General features: G+C 61.3%; 1 protein-coding gene across 1 annotated transcript; it reads right to left on the bottom strand.

Annotated features, from left to right (window-relative positions):
* Window positions 1–1,977: 1,977 nt before the first annotated feature.
* Window positions 1,978–17,009, bottom strand: GRIN2C (glutamate ionotropic receptor NMDA type subunit 2C). The gene is given in 15 exon segments (XM_057384386.1): window positions 1,978–3,684; window positions 4,055–4,287; window positions 4,755–4,942; window positions 5,737–5,897; window positions 6,074–6,303; window positions 6,388–6,513; window positions 7,826–7,979; window positions 8,333–8,501; window positions 8,595–8,806; window positions 9,301–9,415; window positions 9,866–10,461; window positions 11,941–12,364; window positions 16,375–16,757; window positions 16,760–16,873; window positions 16,875–17,009. Coding segments are annotated over 15 exon segments (4,647 nt in total). The 3' UTR covers window positions 1,978–2,277.
* Between the last annotated feature and the right edge of the window lie 2,028 nt (window positions 17,010–19,037).

The raw sequence follows: 19,037 nt of genomic DNA, 5'->3' as shown, positions 1-19,037 counted from the left end.
TAATATCCCTCAACGTCTGTTAAACACTAAATTACCCAACTCCTCTTTAGAAAGCCTAGCCAGAGGGTGCTTCYAGACTGCTGCTTCCCTGAAGGTTTGTCCCTGGTGCACCCAGGAGCAGGGAAATGCTGCAGGAGCAGCTCAGCCCATCCTTGGGGGTTGCTCGTGCTCCAAACACCTCCTCTCCCACCAGTGCCCAGTGTCTAGCACCAGGAATGGGAGAAAACCTGTGCTTTTCCATTCAATTAGCATGTAAAAAATGATTATGCAAATGCCACCATGGTGTAAGGGGACCAGACCATTCACATGGGGCACCCAGAATAGCCCTGGTCTTACATCAGGTGCTGACACCCAACTCGGGGGCCACCTCCCCTGGGAGCACCCCCTGCACCCCATTTGCCCTGTCCCTCGCTGTCCTCAGCCTCCTGCAGCAAAGCCCTTCAATAAAACATGAAGCAGTTCCATTTGGTCTCTGCTGAGTCACCAGGGACATCACTAATTAATTTAAAACGTGGGTTGGGGATTTTTGATACTTATTTTTTCCCTTTTCTGCTGTCATAGCCCCATCCCCAGCTCAGGTTTGACTGCAGCAGTGTGTGCTGGCTTCCTTGGGCCAGAAAGACACAATTTGAGGCAAACCTCACAAGAGCTCACCGGAGCTTCCTGGGGACCAGCCTGTCACCCCCAGGAGCATCTTGGGGCACTCAGCTCAGAGGAGCTGACCCTGGTAAAGGGGTGCCATCATCTGGGGCAGTCTGGATGAATCCCCTCCCCTTCAACCGGATTTATTTATTTATGGCCTTTATTTATACACCAGCACCTCCCATCCTCGCCAGGAGGCTTGGAGGGGCTGCCAAAGCAATTAAGAGACAATTGCGATGATAAATAAGTAAAGGGAATTAAAGTGCCGGCACCAGTGTGTGATGGCAGCCAGGCTGGGGGATGGGGGACTGGCTGGATTTAACCCCAGACAGATGGGTGGATGGATTGACAGACAGATGGACGGACAGCCAGACATTGCCAATGCTTTTGAGCCCGGACCACGCGTGGCCGGGACCTTCTGGACCTGCTCGGGGCTTTGCAGGGTCCCTGGGCAGGGCTGGGAGTCCCGGAGCTGTCCCTGCCCACCGTCCCCACGCTGTTACCGCCCCCGGCTGCTCGGTGGCTGCCAGCAACCCCCAACAACCGCGTTTTCATCGGGGGAAAAAAAAATGGAGCTCTAGAGCAGCTTCCCGGGGAAACATTCACGGAGGAGGCGATGCCAGACCAGCTGGGAAGAGGGGCTGAGGGTTGGCATCTCCCTGGGCCAACCTGCCAGCCGGTCACGGACACTTCAGTGTAATCCTGCTGCTGCTCTGGGGTGGAGCTGGAACCTCCCGGCAAAGCCCCGGCTGCATTCCGGGGTCCCGGAGCCTCAATTCGCCAAAGACCCTCTCCCTGCCTGGGGCTGCCTGCCAGCCACGGCCGCCTCTGTTCGCGCCCCAGCCCGGCGGGGAAAGGGCTGTGTCAGACGGACGCGAAGAGAAGAATKAAAGCCGGCTCATCTATCACACCTGATTTATGGCTCCATCAGCCCTGGGAAGGTGGGAGGAATTTTTCCCTTTCTCATTCCCCACAGCACACCTTCCCGGGGCTGCTGTGCCGAGCTGGAGATCCCTCCCTGCCGTTTGCAGCCGTGACAGCATCACTCACTGACCCRAGCCCAGGGCTGTCAGTGCCCCGCACCCCAAAACCTGAGCAAGGAGCAGGAACTCCGGCTCCAGTGCTCRGCTCCAGCCTCTCACAGGCTGACGACTCCTAATAACTCCCGGCGCATTTGCCATTTTCCTTTTCCAGCTTTCCTTTGCCGGAGGAGCTTGTGCCGCGTCTCAGCAGTAACGGGATACGGATGGGGAGGGGGTGTACAGAACCAGGAGTATCCCTATGAAGCCAAGGGTAGCCCCGGAGGACGGAAGAAGGGTCCCCAGCCAGCTGAAAATGTCTCTTTAATGACCTGGACATGGCGTTTCGAGTCCCTTTGAATGAAACCAAAAGGTGACGGCGACACGGCGGCGATGCGTTTGGCGTCCCCGATGTCTCCCTGCCCGTGGGGAGAGCCCGACGCAGCATGTACCAGCTCCTGCCAGGCTCCTCTGACTCCCCCTAAGAGCTCACCGGGCCCCGCCGAGCCGCTCGGAGCATCCCCGGCGGTGCGGGACCCGGGAGGCGCTGGCCGGCCCGTGGGGACACCCGGCCAAGGGGCAGACAGAGGGGCGCGGACACCCCCCCGTGTCCCCATCACACCTCCGACTCCAGGCTGGACACCCGCCGCCAGGACCCGCCGGCGCAGGGACTCGCCACCCCGCGGGCCACCAGCGGGTCCCTCCTCTCGGTCCCCACCGCCCGCAGCAAGGCCAGCTCCCCGCGCCTCCCGCAGTCTCTGCAGGCGCCGTCCCAGCGCCCCGACCCCCGGTCACAGGGGTGCGCTCCGGGGTGCTCCCGGGGCGGCGGGGACCCCCGCGAGAGGTGCCCCGCGTACAGAGCCACGTTGGCGTAGTTCATGCAGGCGTGGGGCGCGCACGCCGGCACGGTGGCGGTGGCACGGGGGTTTTGCCGGCAAGCCTCCCGGTAGGACGGCAGCCTGGTGACGGGCGAGCGCGGTGGCAGCCGGCCAGCGGCCTGTGGGCAGCGGGAGCCGCAGCCGTGGCCGGCTTCGGCTTCGGGGAACAGGTCGGGCACGTCGGCGCGGGCGGGCGGGCGAGCGGCCCCGCAGCGCCGTAGCCCCCCGGGACGCCGCTTSTCGCCGCGCTCGCCGGGAGCCCTGGCCGAGCTCGCCCACCGGCTCGGCTTCTCCCGCTCCATCACCGCCGCCTCCGGCCGCGCCGGCTCGCCCTTGGCTCTGCAAGTCCTGGTGACTTTCGGGAAGGCTCCGCGAGAGCAGGATGGAGGCGGGAAGGMGCTGCCCACCTCCCGCTTCTTCTCCGCTGCCGAGAGCAGCCGGGGCAGRGTCCCTGAGCCCCCGTGCGCCCCGTCCCTCGGGAGCACGGGGGTGTTTTGTAGCCGGTCCCCYCGCCCCGACGGCCGCTTGTGCTCCCTGTAGATGTCCGGTGGTGGGAGGTCCCTGAGGGATGTGGCGGGCGGGAGGGGAGCCCCAATGTGGTTCCCCACCAGCACCTGCTCCCCATAATCCCCTCCTGCGGAAGTCTTGACCAGGAGGTGGGGGAAACCTGTGAGGGCTTCATCCCCTACACAGCCACCCCGAAACTTGACGGGGTGCAGCAGGTGGAGGTGCTCGTTTGCCCCTCTCCAGTTCTCCTCCCCGTAGAGCCGGGAGTCCACGGGGACGGGCTGGGGCAGCGGCAGCCCCGGGGGAGCACCCTTGGGAGTGTAGGCTCTCCCCAGCCTGTCGGCGGGGTGCGGGCCGGCGGGGGGGCCCCGGTGTGCGCCGGTGCTGTTCTGCACCACGAGCTGGGGTGTCCTCAGGGAGAAGGTGGTCTGGAGGCGCTCGCTGTGGTTGCTCCAGTCCTCGATGGTGCGGGTGGCCTGCTCCAGCGAGCCGCCCACGCTGGCCGTGGTCACCATCTCCTTGGCCGCCTGCAGCATCTTCAGCACGTTGGCCTGGGCCGAGCTGGCGGTGACATCGGGTGTGGGKGCCCGCCCGGGGCTCGACAGAGTCTGCACCCCGTTGAAGCAGCTGTAGATGCCCTGTGGGGAGAAATGGGACCACCCCACCGTCAGCAAGGTCAGTGGGGTCCTGCCCCCCTGAACCCGCCCTGCTGAGTGAGTTCATGCTGCTCAGGCTGACGTGGCATCAGAGCACAGATGTCCYCTCCCCRGCATCCCCAGCWCTGTCARTRCGGGTGACACYGTTCTCTATCACCCCCTTCCCCAGGGATGCTCATATGGATGTGGGGTCATTCCCGGGACCAGGCCCTTTTCCAAAAAGCTGGCTTTTCTCCCCAAGAGCTCATATGAACACCAACATCTCCAGTCCCACAATGTGGCTCAAAGAACAATGCCCACCAAGCCGTGTCCATCCGTGGGCCCCTTGAAAGCCCCTGCCAGCATCCCTCACCCTGCTGATGGCCAGAAGGAAATCAAGCTTGTGGGACTTGGGGACGGAGTGACGCAGCTTCCAGTAGACGAGGTGCTCCCAGGCAAAGACCAGCAGGCTCAGCCCCATGGCCACCAGCAGCATGTAGAAAACCCCGGCCATGTTGTCGATGTCCAGCTTGCTGCTCATCACCTCGTTCTTCTCATTCTGGCAGATCCCTGACAGCCAAACYGTCTCCAGCTTCTGGGTCTCACCTGGGACACGCACAACAGCGCAGGTGGTGAAAATCCACCCCTGGGAATCGTCTTCCCAAGCACATCCCTGCCCATCTCCACCCCACTGGGGCTGGAGGAGGAGACTCTCAACCCCCTGGAGCTGTAATCGCGTGGTCCTTGCTGCTGCCCTTGGCCTGAGCATCCCACCWGTCACTTGTCCCTCTCCTGACTGTYCCCCTCCCATGTCCCRGCCAGCCACGCWTAGTGTCCTCTTSCCAGGCTCCTCCTCATGCTGTGCAYTGCCATCTCCAGGATTTTACAGCCCCAGAGGGAATGACCCCCACAGGATTTACAATCCCCCTCAGTGCCACCCCGCCATGAGGATGAGAGCCACGAAGGCTGCGCGGGGTTTGAGGAGCGAAGCCCTGTGGCCTGGGTTAATCTGCAGGGCAGGGGTGGTGTGAGGATGGCGACAGGGCTAACGAGGAGCTCCTGCAGGCACGCACCGTCTCCCAGGAACTGGAGCAGGGCCAGGTCAATGGCCCGCTTCCAGCGTGAGTCTTTCTGCAGGGCGATGCCGTAGCCCGTGGTGGCGAACACCTTCCCGCTGCCGATGGTCACCAGCTTGCAGCCCTCGTCCTTGCCCGCCATGTAGTTGAGCACCGCCGCGTCGTAGATGAAGGCGTCCAGCTTCCTGCCCCACCGACAGGAGGGAGGGTGAAGCGGGGTCTGATRGCCTGTTTTTGGGGGGTCTGTGCCTATCTGGGGGAGCTCTACCCCTTTCACAAAGCTGCAGCCCATCTGGAGGGGTTCCATGCGCTTTTGGGGTCCCTGACCCATCCTGGAGAGCTGTAACCACACTTGGGGGGAACTACCCAGTCTTGGGGGCAGTTGTGACCCATTTTGGGGAGCTGTGCCCCATCCCGTTTGAGGGGAGCTCTCTGAAGCTGCACCCCATCTGCAGCAGGCTGTGCCCTGTTTGGGGGGGCCTGTACCTCATGAGGGGAAGATGCACAGAGCCATGTCCCGCCTGGGAGAGCTGTACCCAGCCTGGGGGCCCACATCCAACTTGGGGAGGGGTTTGTACCCCAGTTGAGGAACCCCTGCTCCATCTGGGACATTCTGTACCCCATTCCATGGAGCCACAGTTATTTGGGGCATGCTGTATCCCATTTGGAGGAACTGTACCCCAGCTCTGAGAACTTTACCCCATCCAGGGAAGCCATACCCCATCTGGGGGAGCCATACCCTATCTGGGGGAGCCATACCCCGTCTGGGGGAGCCATACCCTATCTGGGGGAGCCATACCCCCTCCAGTGAAGTCATACCCCATCCAGGGAAGCCATACCCCATCTGGGGGAGCCATACCCCATCTGGGGGAGCCATACCCTATCTGGGGGAGCCATACCCCATCCAGGGAAGCCATACCCCATCTGGGGGAGCCATACCCCATATGGGGGGGTCATACCCGGTCTGGGGGAGCCGTACCCCATTTTGAGGCTGGTGAGGGCGTCCTCCACGGAGCGCTGGTTGTATTTCACCATGTGGGTGTGCATGTCGGGGTAGTTGCTGCGGATGTTCCTCTCGGTGCTGCCGTTGGGGACAGTGCCAAAGCGGAAGGGCGGGTACTGCTCCTGCGGCCTCTGGAACTGCAACAGGGAGCCCCAGGGGGTGGCATCACACCGTGCCCATGTCCCCAGCATGTCCCCTCCCCACAGCCAGCCCTCTACCCATGCACCTAACACCCAGCCAGCTGGCAGTGGTGTGTAGCAATGCAGCACACCAAAAACGTTGGTTTTTTAGGGATTTTTTAGGTCAGCCCCACCTTCCTGTCGCTGAGCCCCGACACGGTGTCAATGTACTGCTCCTGGATCATGAAGGCGGCCAGGTTGGCCGTGTAGCTGGCGAGGAAGATGACGGCGAAGAAGGCCCAGATGAGCACCATGATCTTGCTGGTGGTGCCCTTGGGGTTCTCGATGGGCACTGAGTTGTTGAAGACCAGCGCCCACAGCAGCCACACGGACTTGCCGATGGTGAAGGTGGGACCTCCCGGCCCTGGGGGCACAGGGGACAGAGGGGACAGTTGTCAGCCCAGCCAGGGACRTGTCCCAACTCCCAGCTGCCACCTCCCCAACTCACTCTTGGCGCTGGTGAGGTTCTGGTTGTAGCCAACRGGGCTGAAATACTCGAACACGAAGACGGTGATGGCCACCACAGTGAGGCACATGACGAACATCATGACCCACACGGCCGGGCTGTAAGGCTCTGCAAGGCAAGTGGAGCTCTGTCAGCCTCCTGGGGCAACCTCTGAGGACTACCAGGAGCCCTCCCTGATGGATGGGGCTCATCCTGAATATCGGCCCTTCATGGGGAGGAATCGGGGGCGGCACACCGTGGCCAAGCAGCTCCACAGAGGATCAGGAGGGAAGGGGGTTGCTGCAGAGCTGGGGATTGCTGCAGAGCTTCCCTGCCTAGACCAAATCAGGCTGTCATCAACATCAACAAAATCAGACGTTTACAAAATGCTGCCCATCTCCAGGGTCACTGGCAGGAGGGCTTCCAGTGGGATCACAGGTTCTCCCCCCGTGATGCCTCAGGCATAGAACCAGCCCCCAGCCCCGCTCAGCCCTGGGGAGAGCCCCCCACGAGCAGGGACAGGCAGTGAGCCCCTGCCTGCCCGGGATGGTGTGGGATGGAGCAGCGGGAGCGGTGGGGATGCGTCTGAGCCGTCAACGCGCGGCCGCCGAGGTCCATTTGTCAGCGCGTCCTTCGCTGTCAGCGAGGAGAGGCCTCCCCTGATGGGGATGTGGCTCATTAGTGCGGAGACAGGAGACACGGGGACACGGGGACAGGGGGACAGGGGGACAGGGGGACAGGGGGACAGGGGGACAGGGGGACCGCGGACCCCGGCTCTGCCACACCGGGGCAGGATGCTGTGTGTCCCGGGGGCTGGTGAAGGTGACCCTGCCTCCATGGGAGGTCGGGCTCTGTGGCACAGGGGGACAGGACGAGGGAGATGTGGCGCTGTCCCACCTGCCATGGCACCCCTGACACCCTCCCCACACAGGAGCTCCAGCCGAGCTGGGACATCGCTGCTGTGCCCTTGCCGAGAGCCCTGCCCGAGCTGAATTTCCTGACGACCTTGGCCAGTCTCCTCCCTTTCCTAGGCTGCAGCTTTGCTGGTTTAAAACTCATTAAATAAAACTTTTAGCTCTGGCTGTTTCCTACACCCGGCTTAGCCATCGGCTCTGTGATGGTGGCAGAGATGGGTCCCCAAAGCAGAGCTCTGAGCTGGCAAATCCCCCCACGTCCCCATCCTCCCTCTTGCACACAAAAAATGAAGAGGAGAAAACCACTGAGCCCAGCCTCACTCTCCAGCCTCCATCTCCATAATAAAAGGATTATTCAGGCAGGGAAGGAGGAAGCCCCAAAGCCGACAGCACAATCTCCTTCCTTTATGACTTAGGCTTTTTTTTTTTCTTTCTTGAAAGTTATTAAAACTGAACAATATTTCCAATTTGCATTTGTGGCAAGCASGGGATGAAGCTGCAGACAGACAGGGGGACGCAGGGCTCACCCAGGAAGGCGGARGGGGACACGGTGCCGTTGCTCCGGGCCACCATGACGCTGATGCCCGTCTCCACAAAGGGCACGGAGAAATCCACGATCTCGGAGCGCTCCTCGTTGATGGTGAGGGAGCCAATGGCCATGTCTGCGCGCTTGTAGTACACCTGGAAAAGGGGCAGCTGTGTTTGGGATGGGCAGAGGGATGAGCAGAGGGACCCAGACCACTTTCCCCATCCATTTTCTCATCCCAGCATTTCCAGACTTAATTTATGCCTTATGAAAAAAAATTTAAAATGAGCTTTTTAAGTGACCAGTGGCACAAACACAACCCGCTGCAGGCTTGCAAACATTCGTCTGACTCCTCCTTCAAAGAGGAGCTCACGCCAAGCTGCCCCGTGCCCACAGTCCCACCACAGAAACCCTGATCCCAATCCCCACCAGGAGAGCCCCAGATCAGGGGTGAGCGGTGCCCTCCAGGGTGTGTCAAAGTGGGGATGTGAGCCATGTCCAGCCCTACCTCGCCGATCATGCCGTTCCACACCCCACGGACGATCTTGCCGTGCTTGCCGTTGGTCACCAGGTAGAGGTCRTAGGAGAATTTCACCGCCTTGGCCAGCTTCTTGAGGATGTCGATGCAGAAGCCCTTGCAGCACAGCTTGGTGTAGGGATCCACAAGACCATCACCACTGGGAACACACCGGGAATGATGGGTTGGGCCAACCAGAGACTATCTGAGCACCCCGGTGTCCCAAACTGCGGGGCCCCGTGGCTCTGCTCACCTCTGGGAGGAGTTGGTCTGCTTGCGGCAGGGCACGGTGTTGCGCACGCACACCCCCGTGCTGGGGTCCGTGTTCTCCACGATGACAAAGGGTCTCTCCTCCAGGGTGGCCACTGTCAGGTGGCGGTTGTCCACCACGGGCTGCATGAGGGAGCCGTAGCGGGGCCACACTGGGTACTTCATGTGGATGATGCCTTTGTCCCACTTGCCCACCTGGCCCCAAGGGAGAGCACACGGTCAGCACAGTGAAGGGCTCTGGGGGTCACACGGGATCCCATATCCACCCTCACATCTTTGGGGCTTTTCATGGTGAGCCCCATTTCAGCATGCCTTCCCCCTGGACCACAATGTGAGGTGTTTGCCAAACTTCACCCAAAATACATCAAACTAACAAAAAAAACCCTCCACACAGCTTGTTCCAGGTCTAGGTGTTTGGCTGCTGTTCTCCTGAGGTCCTTGTTTGCATTTTTGCCTTTTTTTGGAACCTGTCAGCCAAATTGCAGGGGGAAAGTGACAGTTCTTGGCAGAGCTTTGGTGCCCATCATTGCTGCAAAGCCCCACCATGGATACTTTTGGGACCAGCCATGGGTTGGTTGTGCACGGTACAACCCACCCCAGGGTGGGACCCAGCCTGTGCACGGCCCCAGCTCACCCTGCCCAGCCACCCTCCAGTGTGCTGCCCATCCCGGGGGGCCTGGGGGTCCTACCATCTCCCAGAGCCGGTGCTGGTTGAGCGTGATCACCACCATGGTGGGCCTGACCAGGTAGCCACCTTCATTGAAGGAGAAGTCCCTGTGCTCCCATGTCACATTGAGGAGGTGCCTGGTGGGACACAGAGCCCATAAGCCTCTGACTGTGCACCCCTGCTCTGCCTCACCCTCCTCCTTTTCTTCCTCCWGCTTCAGCCAGGCTGCCACAGGTGCCATGGCTGAGAGCTGGGGACCAGCTTTAGCCCCCRTGCAAAGGGCAGAGGGGAGCAGGAGGAAGCTCTTCCAGCAAGGAGACCCCAAGGATGATGGCCCACTGCAGATCTGGGGATGCACAGACTGCCACAGCAGCCCAAAGGGGCCACAGAGCAATGAAACACCCACTGAAACCCCCTTGGGTCCCAGGTTGCCAAGAAACATGAGAAAAGGCGAGGGCTGCTCCGGGGAGATGCCCCAGGAGAATCCAAGCATCATTCCCCTGCCCACCAGCTCATCCCCCCCTGCTCCCCTGCCCTTCCCTCTCCATTTCCCCCCTCCTCCACCTCCCCCCATCCCCGAGCCTCACCGGTAGAAGCTGGTGTTGGTGTTGGTGGCCCTGGCGGGGGCCCAGCAGTCCCGCCCCACGTCCGGCAGGTAGCCGTGGGCACGGAAGAAGCTGGCCGCCCCCATGGCGATGATGGCCACCCCATCCCGCACCTTCTGCCGCAGGCTCAGCTTCCAGCTCTCYGTCACCACGCTGATGAGGCCGACGGGGAAGGAGGAGGGCGGCACCTCCATGTTGCCCACGGTCATGCTGGGCACGATCCAGACGTAGCCCGGCCCCACCAGCCCGGCTTGTTCCGCCATGGAGAACAGGTACTCGGCCTCCTCTCGGGAGCAGTAAACGATCAGGACCTGGGCGTCGATCTGGCGCAGGAGCCGCTGCGTCCTGGAGTTGCTCTGCTCCTGGCTCATCTCGAAGGTGAGCACCTCCTGCAGCTCCCAGCCGAAGTAGCTGGCATCCGTGAAGGAGCGGATGACGTCCAGGAAGATGTTGTAGCCTGGGTAGAGGCTGGTGATGACAGCGAAGGAGCCCCAGTCGTATTCCTCCAGCACCTTGAAGATCACCTGGATCTGCTGCTCGATGGAGACACCCAACTGCAGGAAAGCTGATCCTGGCTCCTGCAGGAGGAGAAGGGGTCAGGGACGGCTCTGGCATCGTGATCCAGGCCTCCTGCACCCGTGCAAGCTTCCTTGAATTTGCCATTGTCAAAAGTTCGAGGGTGCCGTGAACTGGTACGGTGCATGGGCTGGAGACACCCAGAATCACACTGATCCTCCTCCAAAGCAGCTCACCCCACAAAAAGGGACAATTCCTGCAGCCTCGCATCCGTTTCTCAGCTTATTGACCAAAAATTCATCCAAGCTCCAGAGCAGATCAACAGTTTCTCCTTGCACCAGGAGAAGGAGTAGGGCAAGAGCTCTGCCAGGAGCATAAATCCCATCCCTGCTCCGTCTCACTACCTGCAGCCCGAGCCTGTGCAGCTCCTTCCCTCCCGCCCCACCTCCCCGGCCATCTGGCCTCTCATTAGCAAACCTTAATTGATCTGATTCTGTCTTAAATGATTCAGCGAATGGCATTTGCCCAAGGTCACGTGCAGGCTGCAGGGTTTTGCCCCCCAGACCCTTTCCACYTCCAGAGAGGTGGTCTGGGGTGAGCCCCAGGAAGTCCCAGATAAGGAGCAGGAGATGGATCCCTCTGCAGACCCCAAAATTCCCAACCCCTGGAGAAAGCAGAAAATCACCCAGACCACAGCAAAGCCATGAATTTTTTTTCCATTGCTCTGGACTCCATCTGAGCCCTCTGCACCCAGCTGTGTCCACTGCACCCACTGCCACCCACCCACAGTGATCTCGGGGTGCTCCAGGGGTACCCGTGGGTACAGGCAGGGCTGTGGGGCTGTCATCCAGGGGGTTGGACCCCAAACCACTGTGCAAGAGAAGCACAAAAACTCTCCCAGGCACAGGAAATTGCATTGAGACCCCTCCAGCRCCCAGGCTGGGCAGGGTGGGATGRGCAGCCATAAGGAGATAACCCAAATTTCCTCACCCATCACCACATGCCCAGCACCCTCCAGCTCTCCCTGCCACCAGCGCTTCTCAGCAGGCAGGTGACAATAACTGGCAGTGTCTGATGCCAGCAAGGAGCAGAGAAGACAAAAATCCTGTTTTGGCTGTGGTGCACCCGAGATCACCACCCCATGGTGAGGGGTTTCTCCATGTTACCCACCCRGCCATTCCAGAGCTGGATCCAGCCATGGAGGAGGGCGAGGTCAGGACARCCCTGCCCTGCCCCAGGAGCCCCAGTGCCACCAACCCATGGTGGGCACAGCAAGCAGCACACCAAGGATTGTCCTTCCACAGGGTGCTGAGGTCTCTCTCACGTCCCATCAGCAGGGCCCCTCCTCGAACTCCACACCATGTCCCTCCATCCCAGTCAGCCCCACTGCCACTGCCACTGCCTGTTCCTGTCCCTGATCCCAAATGCCGCAGCCCAGCAGCTCCTCTGCCCTCCAGCATCCACATCCCTTCCCTACCCCTCTCTAATAATTCCTAATTTCTCTCATCCCCCCTGGAAACACCCGCGAGTGAGTGCCTCACCTTCGGGCTCAGCACCACGGCAGAGCCGCCGCTGATGCTGATGATGGGGACCTGGGTCTGGGAGGAGATGAAGTCCAGGATCTGGGCCACGGCCTCCGTGCCCACGTTATCTTCAAAGACGATGCCGTGGATCTTGTGGCCGGCGAGGATGTCGCAGATTTGGGTGAGGAGGGTGCTGGGGTTGGTGTTGTTGACGACGACGGTGATGGGGTGGATCTCCAGGGGCATGTCCAGGAAGCTCTGGGGGCTCAGGCGGGAGCGGATGTGCAGGGGGTAGGACGTGCCCCCGAACACCACGGCCACGTTGACCACCGGCTCCTCGGGGCYGGGCAGCAGGATGTCCGTGAAGGCAGCCGAGCAGCCCAGCACCATCGACAGTAGCAGAGCGTGCGCCGGCGCTCTGCCCATGTCCACCAGCGCGTCCCTGCCGGCACAGACACAGCCCCTCGCATCCAGCCGAGCCCAGGAACCCAGCCCCGCTCGGCCCAGCCCTCCCCGCTGCCCTGGGGCATCAGCGGTGCGGGCTGACCCCAGGGAACGAGGGGACGCTCACCCTTCGGACAGTGGATGTGGTGAAGGAATGACCACGGGGCTGTGCTCACCACCCRCGGCACACCTCCGTGCTGTGTCACTTGTCTGCGGTCCTATCCACCACTAACCCTTCACAGACTGTCCCTGCTTACCACCACCACCCTGTCCCCATCCCACTGCCACCACCTCCCTCCCACTGCCCTCCCACCCCATCCCAAAACCACCGCTGCTGCACTGGTCCATATCGTCCCTTCAGCCAGGGACAGGGACAGCTGCAAGAGGTGCCAGGCAGCTCCCTGGTGCCTCTCTCTGCAGTGGACAGCCCCTTTCAATATTTAAAGGCTTTTCCCTTGAGGGAGGGTTCAGCTCTGCACCCCGCTTGTTGAGATTTTTGCGAATCACAATCACTGGAGCAGCCGCCCCCTGCCTGTCCCCCTGTCCGTCCCCCACCTATCACCGTGCCTCAGACCCTTCTCTGCCACAAAATCCCAACCAGGGCACCTATCTGGCTCCTCATCTCCAAGTTTCCCCCTTACACAGCATCCTTCAGCTTTCTTCCTGCCGTGTGTGTCCCCTGCTGGCTCTGCCCGCCCAGCTGGGACACCCTTCACACTGTCTSTGCTGGCTGCACCCCAAATCCAGGCTCTCAGGGGCTGTTTGGGCACTTCCCCCTGCCAGCTCCCCAGTTCCACACTGCCAGTGCGTGCACACTCTGCAGCATTTGGGGTGACAGTCCCCTGAAAGGGGACACATCCCTACCCACCCGGATGCACCCCCATCACCCCTCGGAGCCCAGCAGCATAACCAAGCCCCTGTGAGCCCCATTTCCCCCAGGGCTGTCACCCCGGTGCCAAGCTGGGCAGCGGGGAGGGGGACAAGCAGCCCTGCACGGTGGCACCAGCCACATGCCGGTGTCGCCTCATGCAGCAAGGTGCCAGCTGGCGCTCGGAAACGTCACTTGCAATTAAAAGCTGCTGTTGCTTATCGTGTCTCCAGCACAGCCAGAGGCTCCTCTCACTGAGTCCTGGATGGTTTTGGGGTCTGGGCTGCCCCAGTGACCTGCACCCCAACACTCCTGCGTGCCGCAGTGACGGACACCCCCTCCGCACGCTGCGAAAACGCTGCCGGCGCATTGGACTGAAAATGCAGGATATAAACCCAAARGCTGCGGGCTGGGCACCCTGCAAGAGCTGCTCGGTGCAGATCTGAGCACCAGGGCTCTCACCTCCAGAGGAACAGGGGATACAATTCCCTCCTGTACCCCGTGGGTACCAGGAATACTCGGGCACCTGTCTGGGCACTGATGACCACTCATCTCTCTCAACCAGGTGAGTTTGGCTAGAGAATCACCCACCCCCAGCACCCACCATCACCCGGGGGGTTCACCTGACTGCATCCCCCACCCCACTGCACATCACAGCTGCTGGAGCTGCAGGAGCCACGATGCCACCCCGATGGCCACAGCCAGGGCCCCTTGGCCACAGAGGGCAGCARGTGACTCATGCCAGCCTGGCAGCGTCCCACGCTCCGGCACGGCCAGCTCGGTGGCAGGGCAGCCTGCGCCGCCTGCTCCTCACTGCGAATTCCCAAGTATTTTTAGTCCCATGATAAATAATTCATTGGGAATCCGGCATCAGCTACCCGAGCGGAGAGGAAGGGGAGCAACACRCCACCCAAAACAAACAGAACCGCCCTGGCAGCAGCGCTGCCCGTCTGAGCCCTCCTCAAGGACGTTTAAATATACTCTGGGCCCTCGTGGTGATTGATGGGGTTTGCTGGTGCCAGCCCTGGCACCTCACCTATTCCGGGCCTTTATCCTCCTCTTCCTCAACCCAGCTCYTGCCCAAACTCTGGAGCCTCTTTGAGCACTGAGCAATCCAGGCACAGAGCAGGGGATGCCCCTGCACTCCAAGCAATGTCACCCCCTGCTCCTGGCTGTGACAGGGGACAGGGCTGRTCCCTCTGGTTTCCCATGGACTAAGCCACAGGTGGAAAACATCCCCATCCCTCCCAGCCGGAACGCGACTGAGGTGGCCACGGGCTCATCCCATCGTTCAGCAGAGCTGAGGGCAATGAATTCCCTGCCTAGGATGGGATCCACCACCCAGAGCCAGGCTGGCTCACCACAGCCCTTGGGGRCCATGGAAGAGGATGGAGGGATTTGAGGCCAGGGAGCCCGTGGCTGGCAAGGACTCCGTGTGCAGGTTGGAGACAGGGCTGCTCCAAAATGGCCGGATTTGGGAGGAAAAGGGCAGCCAGCTCCTCCAGCCCAGCCAACACCGGGCCTTTCCAGCCCATCTTTTCTTGGAGTGAACTRGAGAGGTGCAGGAAAATTTGTATTTTTTTGGGGGGGGATGGCAGACTGCAGGAAAGTGGTGGAGGCTGAGGAGAAACTGAGCCCATCCTATCCAACTATTGCCAGAGCTGGGGCCGCCCTTGGGCTCAGCACCACACAGCACAGCCCACACTGACTTCAAAAAAAATCCACATTTTTCAGCCCCTTGTAGGATGCACTGCAGAGCGGGTCCCTTGAGAAAGAGCTTTTGGAAAGGGAGGTTTTGGGTTTTCCAGCCCGGTGAAGGGCCAGCGGCCAGGCTGGGTCAGGAGGAAGGTGGCCGTGGCCAGGAGCCTGGGCAAGGCAATGCCACCTCCTGGCAGCCTCCCCAGGGACCAGAGGACACCACAAAGCCTCTTGGTGGCTTCAGCACTTGTTTTTGCTTCTTTTGGGGCAGTTTTGAACAGTTTAACCCCCTTCCTAGGCACAACTTCCCCTGGTGCACTGAAGCCACAGAAACCTCCTTCTAAAGACACCGACAGAACCCTTAAGCCCCAGCAGCCCCTCAAATGTCATTTTAATGCAACAGGGAAAGTTTTCTCCTAATCTTAAACCTTTTTTTCCTCACTCCCTCCCCTGCTCCAAGAGAGGAGGAGGTCATGCAGATATTTTGACTTCAGGAAAGGGAGAAATAAAATCCCGAAATGCAAAATATCATTCAGGAAAGAGAAACCTTATCCCGGAAAACAAAAAAAAAAAAAAAAAAAAAAAAAAAGCCTCCGAGCCTGAAATCAGAGGGAAAACGCAGCCTGCGCCAGGGGATGGGGAAGTGCTGCTGATGGACGGAAAGGACAGAGCGAAGCCAAACCTGGCGGGGAGGAGAGGGGGCACAGAGGAGGGCAACGGAATGTGCCAGGGCTTGTCATTGCCCCGATGGGGACACCCGTGTGGAGCAAGGAGACCTCGATGAAGCCCCTCAGAGGAGGAGAAAGCAGCAAAACCTCCCCCAAAGACAACTCGTCACCATCGCTGTCCCCACGCAGGGGGGATGACTCGGGAGAGAGCAGCGCTGGCAGCCCCCGGCGAGCACCGTCTCCTTTCAACCTTCATCCGTCACCAGCCGGCATCACCCTCCTCTTCCTCACCACCCTCCCCTTCCTCGCCCGCACCTCCGACAGCAACAGTTGCGGGCCGGGGGCTGCGGGCCGGGGAGATGGCGAGGGCCCCACACACGCACGCACCGAAACGCAGCTTAAAAAGGTCGAATATGGATTAACCAAAAATAAACGCCAAGTGTCCTGCCTGCCGCTGGGTTACGCAAGGTGGCGGCGGGGGACACAGGGCTGGTGGCACCCAGGGAGGTCTCCTCAATTTTTTCTGCCTCTCACTGCCCCCCAAAAACCCCCAAGAACAGCGCCCAGGATTAAGGTTCGCTTCCGTCCCGTGCCTGGGATGGGGAACAGGAGCTCGGGGGATGCGGGGGGCACTGAGGAAGGGGAAGACGGACAGAGAAACCCCCCACCCCCCAAAAAACCACCCGCCTCGTCCCTAAAAGTTGCTGTCGGCCGTGGCGTGGCGGCAGCGGAGCCCGTCGGGCCCCGGTTGCCCCCAGCCCGCCCGGTACTTACGGGACCGCCGCTGCTCGGTGCCTACATGCCCCGCGGCTCCGGCGGGGCTCGTCCCACCGGGGGCTCGGCTCTTGCAAAGCCTCTCCTGCTGCGGGGCAGCCCCCCGGGGCAGGGTCGGCCCCCGCCGCGGCTGGCGGGGGGCTCCGGCGGCCGCCGTCGGTCCCGGCTCGTCCTTGGCGGCGGCGGCGGCGGCGGCGGCTCTGCAGCGGCGGCTGGAGGCAGGGACGGGAGCGGAGGAAGGAGGGAGCGGGAGCGGAGCGGGTGTGCACGGGGGGGGGCCCGGTGGCAGCAGGTGTCTCGGCGACCTCCGAGCCCCGGCAGCCATCTCCCCCCGCCCCGGGACCGGCGGGGCTGCCCGGGCGGGACGGCCGGCACAGCGCGGGGGAGGGATGCGGGGATGGAGGCTGGGGGGAGCCCGGGGGCGGTGGAAGGACAGGACGTGTGTCCTCCCGCCTCGCCGCAACTTCGGGGCTGGCCGCCAGCCCCGGTGGAAGGAGGGGGGACGGGGGACGGGCAGCCCTCCCTCCCGAAACCGGCCCGCCTCTCCTGGCACCGGGGCCGGCCCCAGCGCTGGAGAGAGAAGGGGACAAGACCCCCCTCCCACACACACACTTTCCTTCGCCCCTCTCCTCCATCTCCAGGAGGGAAAACCCATGGCAAAATGACACAGTCCCCCTCTGTGGGCACTGCCCGTCCCCAGCCCCAGGGAGCGCTGGAGCAGTGCGGTTGGACTCACTCCCTCCCGCCAGTATCTTCCATCCCTTTGCTGACTGAACTGGTGGGCACTGGCCAGCTGCCCACCCTGGTGCCCCCCGGCCGGCGCAGGGCAGCCCCGGGGTCCCCATCGGTCACAGGGAGGGGGGGTGACACGGAGCAAAGCCCCCGCAGGCAGCAGCATCCTCCAGCTGTCGCCAGGGCCAGTATTAAAGCATCAGCTGATCCCGCAGCACTGGTTTAGAGCGAGCCAGACTGGGGGACAGAGGGGGGAGGAAAGGGGGGAGATACAGTAAAGGAGAGCGGGAGACAGGCAGGGACCCTGCTGGGGATCCCTTGTCGCTGGCTGGGTGCCCACTCTGCCCCAAAACGAGCCCGTGGCTGCCGGCAGAGGCACCGCGGCTCCGGCAGGACCTGGCAGGAGTTAGAGCCCACTGTGGGGGGCAGATTCTCCCAAACCTCCCCATGGCCCGGCTCAGAGCCTCCAAAACCCGGGGATCGCCCCGAGAGCACCTGCCCTCTCCAGCAGAGCCGGGTGCCAGCAGCGCCCGTGCCCTTCTGCCCTCCCCAGGGACAGATGCCTGGCTCGGGGACAGGGCCACCCAAGCGGGCTGCTGGGTGCCTGCCACCCAGGCTGGCCCTGCAGCCACCTGCAGCAGCATCCTTGTGCCTGCTGGGCTCGGAGAAGCCGTTTGCAGAGAGGTTTCAACCTGCTGAAAATCTCCTGCGTGTGCTCAGCCGTGAGCTGCCTGATGCGGGAGCTCCACACATCATCCCCCGGGGCAGCCTGGCCACCTGCTGCCCAGGTGCTGTGGGTGCCTTCGGGGCACCTCGGGGGTGAAAGAGATGCCAAAAAAAAATAGGGAAAGGAAAAATGCATCTGGGGCTACATTTTAATCCCTGTAAAGCAGCACCCGCTGTCTCTGCAGGAGAGCTCAGCCAAATCTCTGAGGCTGCTGCAGTGCGGGGGCTCAGGGCAGTGGGGATCTCTCCTGTYCTGGGTACCTGCTGGCCATGTCCTGCTCCCCCAGCCCACCTCGCCCCGATTCTGGCAGCGCTGCCWCTCTCCTGCCCAAAGAGAGGAGATYTGAGTGTTGGCAACAGGTCCATGCCTCAAATTCTTCTCCCAGGAGGACAAAAGGGCCGATTTTGGGTTGAACATTGAAGGAGGCAGCGGCTGCATTTAACCCTTTCTGTGGCCTTCATGGTCCAATGTGATCCAGCTTTCCAGGGATCTGGTCCCTTGGGACTGGCATAGAAGGACTGAGCTGCTCCCATGCCCTTATTGCCCCTCCAGCAGCTCAGGGGCTTCATTTATCCCTCCCAGGACTCTGGAGAGTCTTGGCTCACAAATATTTCCCAGAAAAGCTTCCATGTGGGTTTAGGGGGGCAACAGCAACCCCACACCTGGGACAGCACCCAGCTCCACCATCACACCCAGGACTGCCCAGCATCCCCAACCCATGGGACATTTAATCCCCCTCACAGCCCAATTCCCACACGTGAGACAGAGAAAAACCCAAGTTTGGTGCACAGCTGGGCACAGCTGGAGAATGCCTGCAGTGGAGACAAGCAGTGGAAGGCAAGGACTCGAGGTGATATGCTCCTGCCAGGCCCCCAGCCACATCTCCTGTCCCTTGGGTCCAGTGGCTTGCAGTGAGCAGCTGCAATGAGAGCCCARCTCCAGGTTTGCAATTTTCCTGGCAAAATCCTTCAGTTTGTTTTTAGAAAATGAAAACCYCAACATTTTTCTGGGGGAAAATGCAGCGAATCCCCAAATCCAACCTGCTTTTGTGGGCCACCAGACACAATGAAGCTTGTGGAGGCTGTTCTGCATCATCAAAATAATTTATTTGTACATTTAAACACCTAAAATCCTTCTTGTGTTAAAAATTGCCCTGATGGCTACAAAGGTCCAGGTTGAAACAAAAGCACTAATGGCACTCCAA

Source organism: Malurus melanocephalus, unplaced genomic scaffold (genome assembly GCF_030028575.1).
Source record: "Malurus melanocephalus ecotype Western Australia unplaced genomic scaffold, MMel_1.1 scaffold_704, whole genome shotgun sequence".
Lineage (NCBI taxonomy): Eukaryota > Metazoa > Chordata > Aves > Passeriformes > Maluridae > Malurus > Malurus melanocephalus.
The sequence above is the reverse complement of the archived record's forward strand: the minus strand, read 5'-3'. Positions and strand labels throughout refer to the sequence as shown.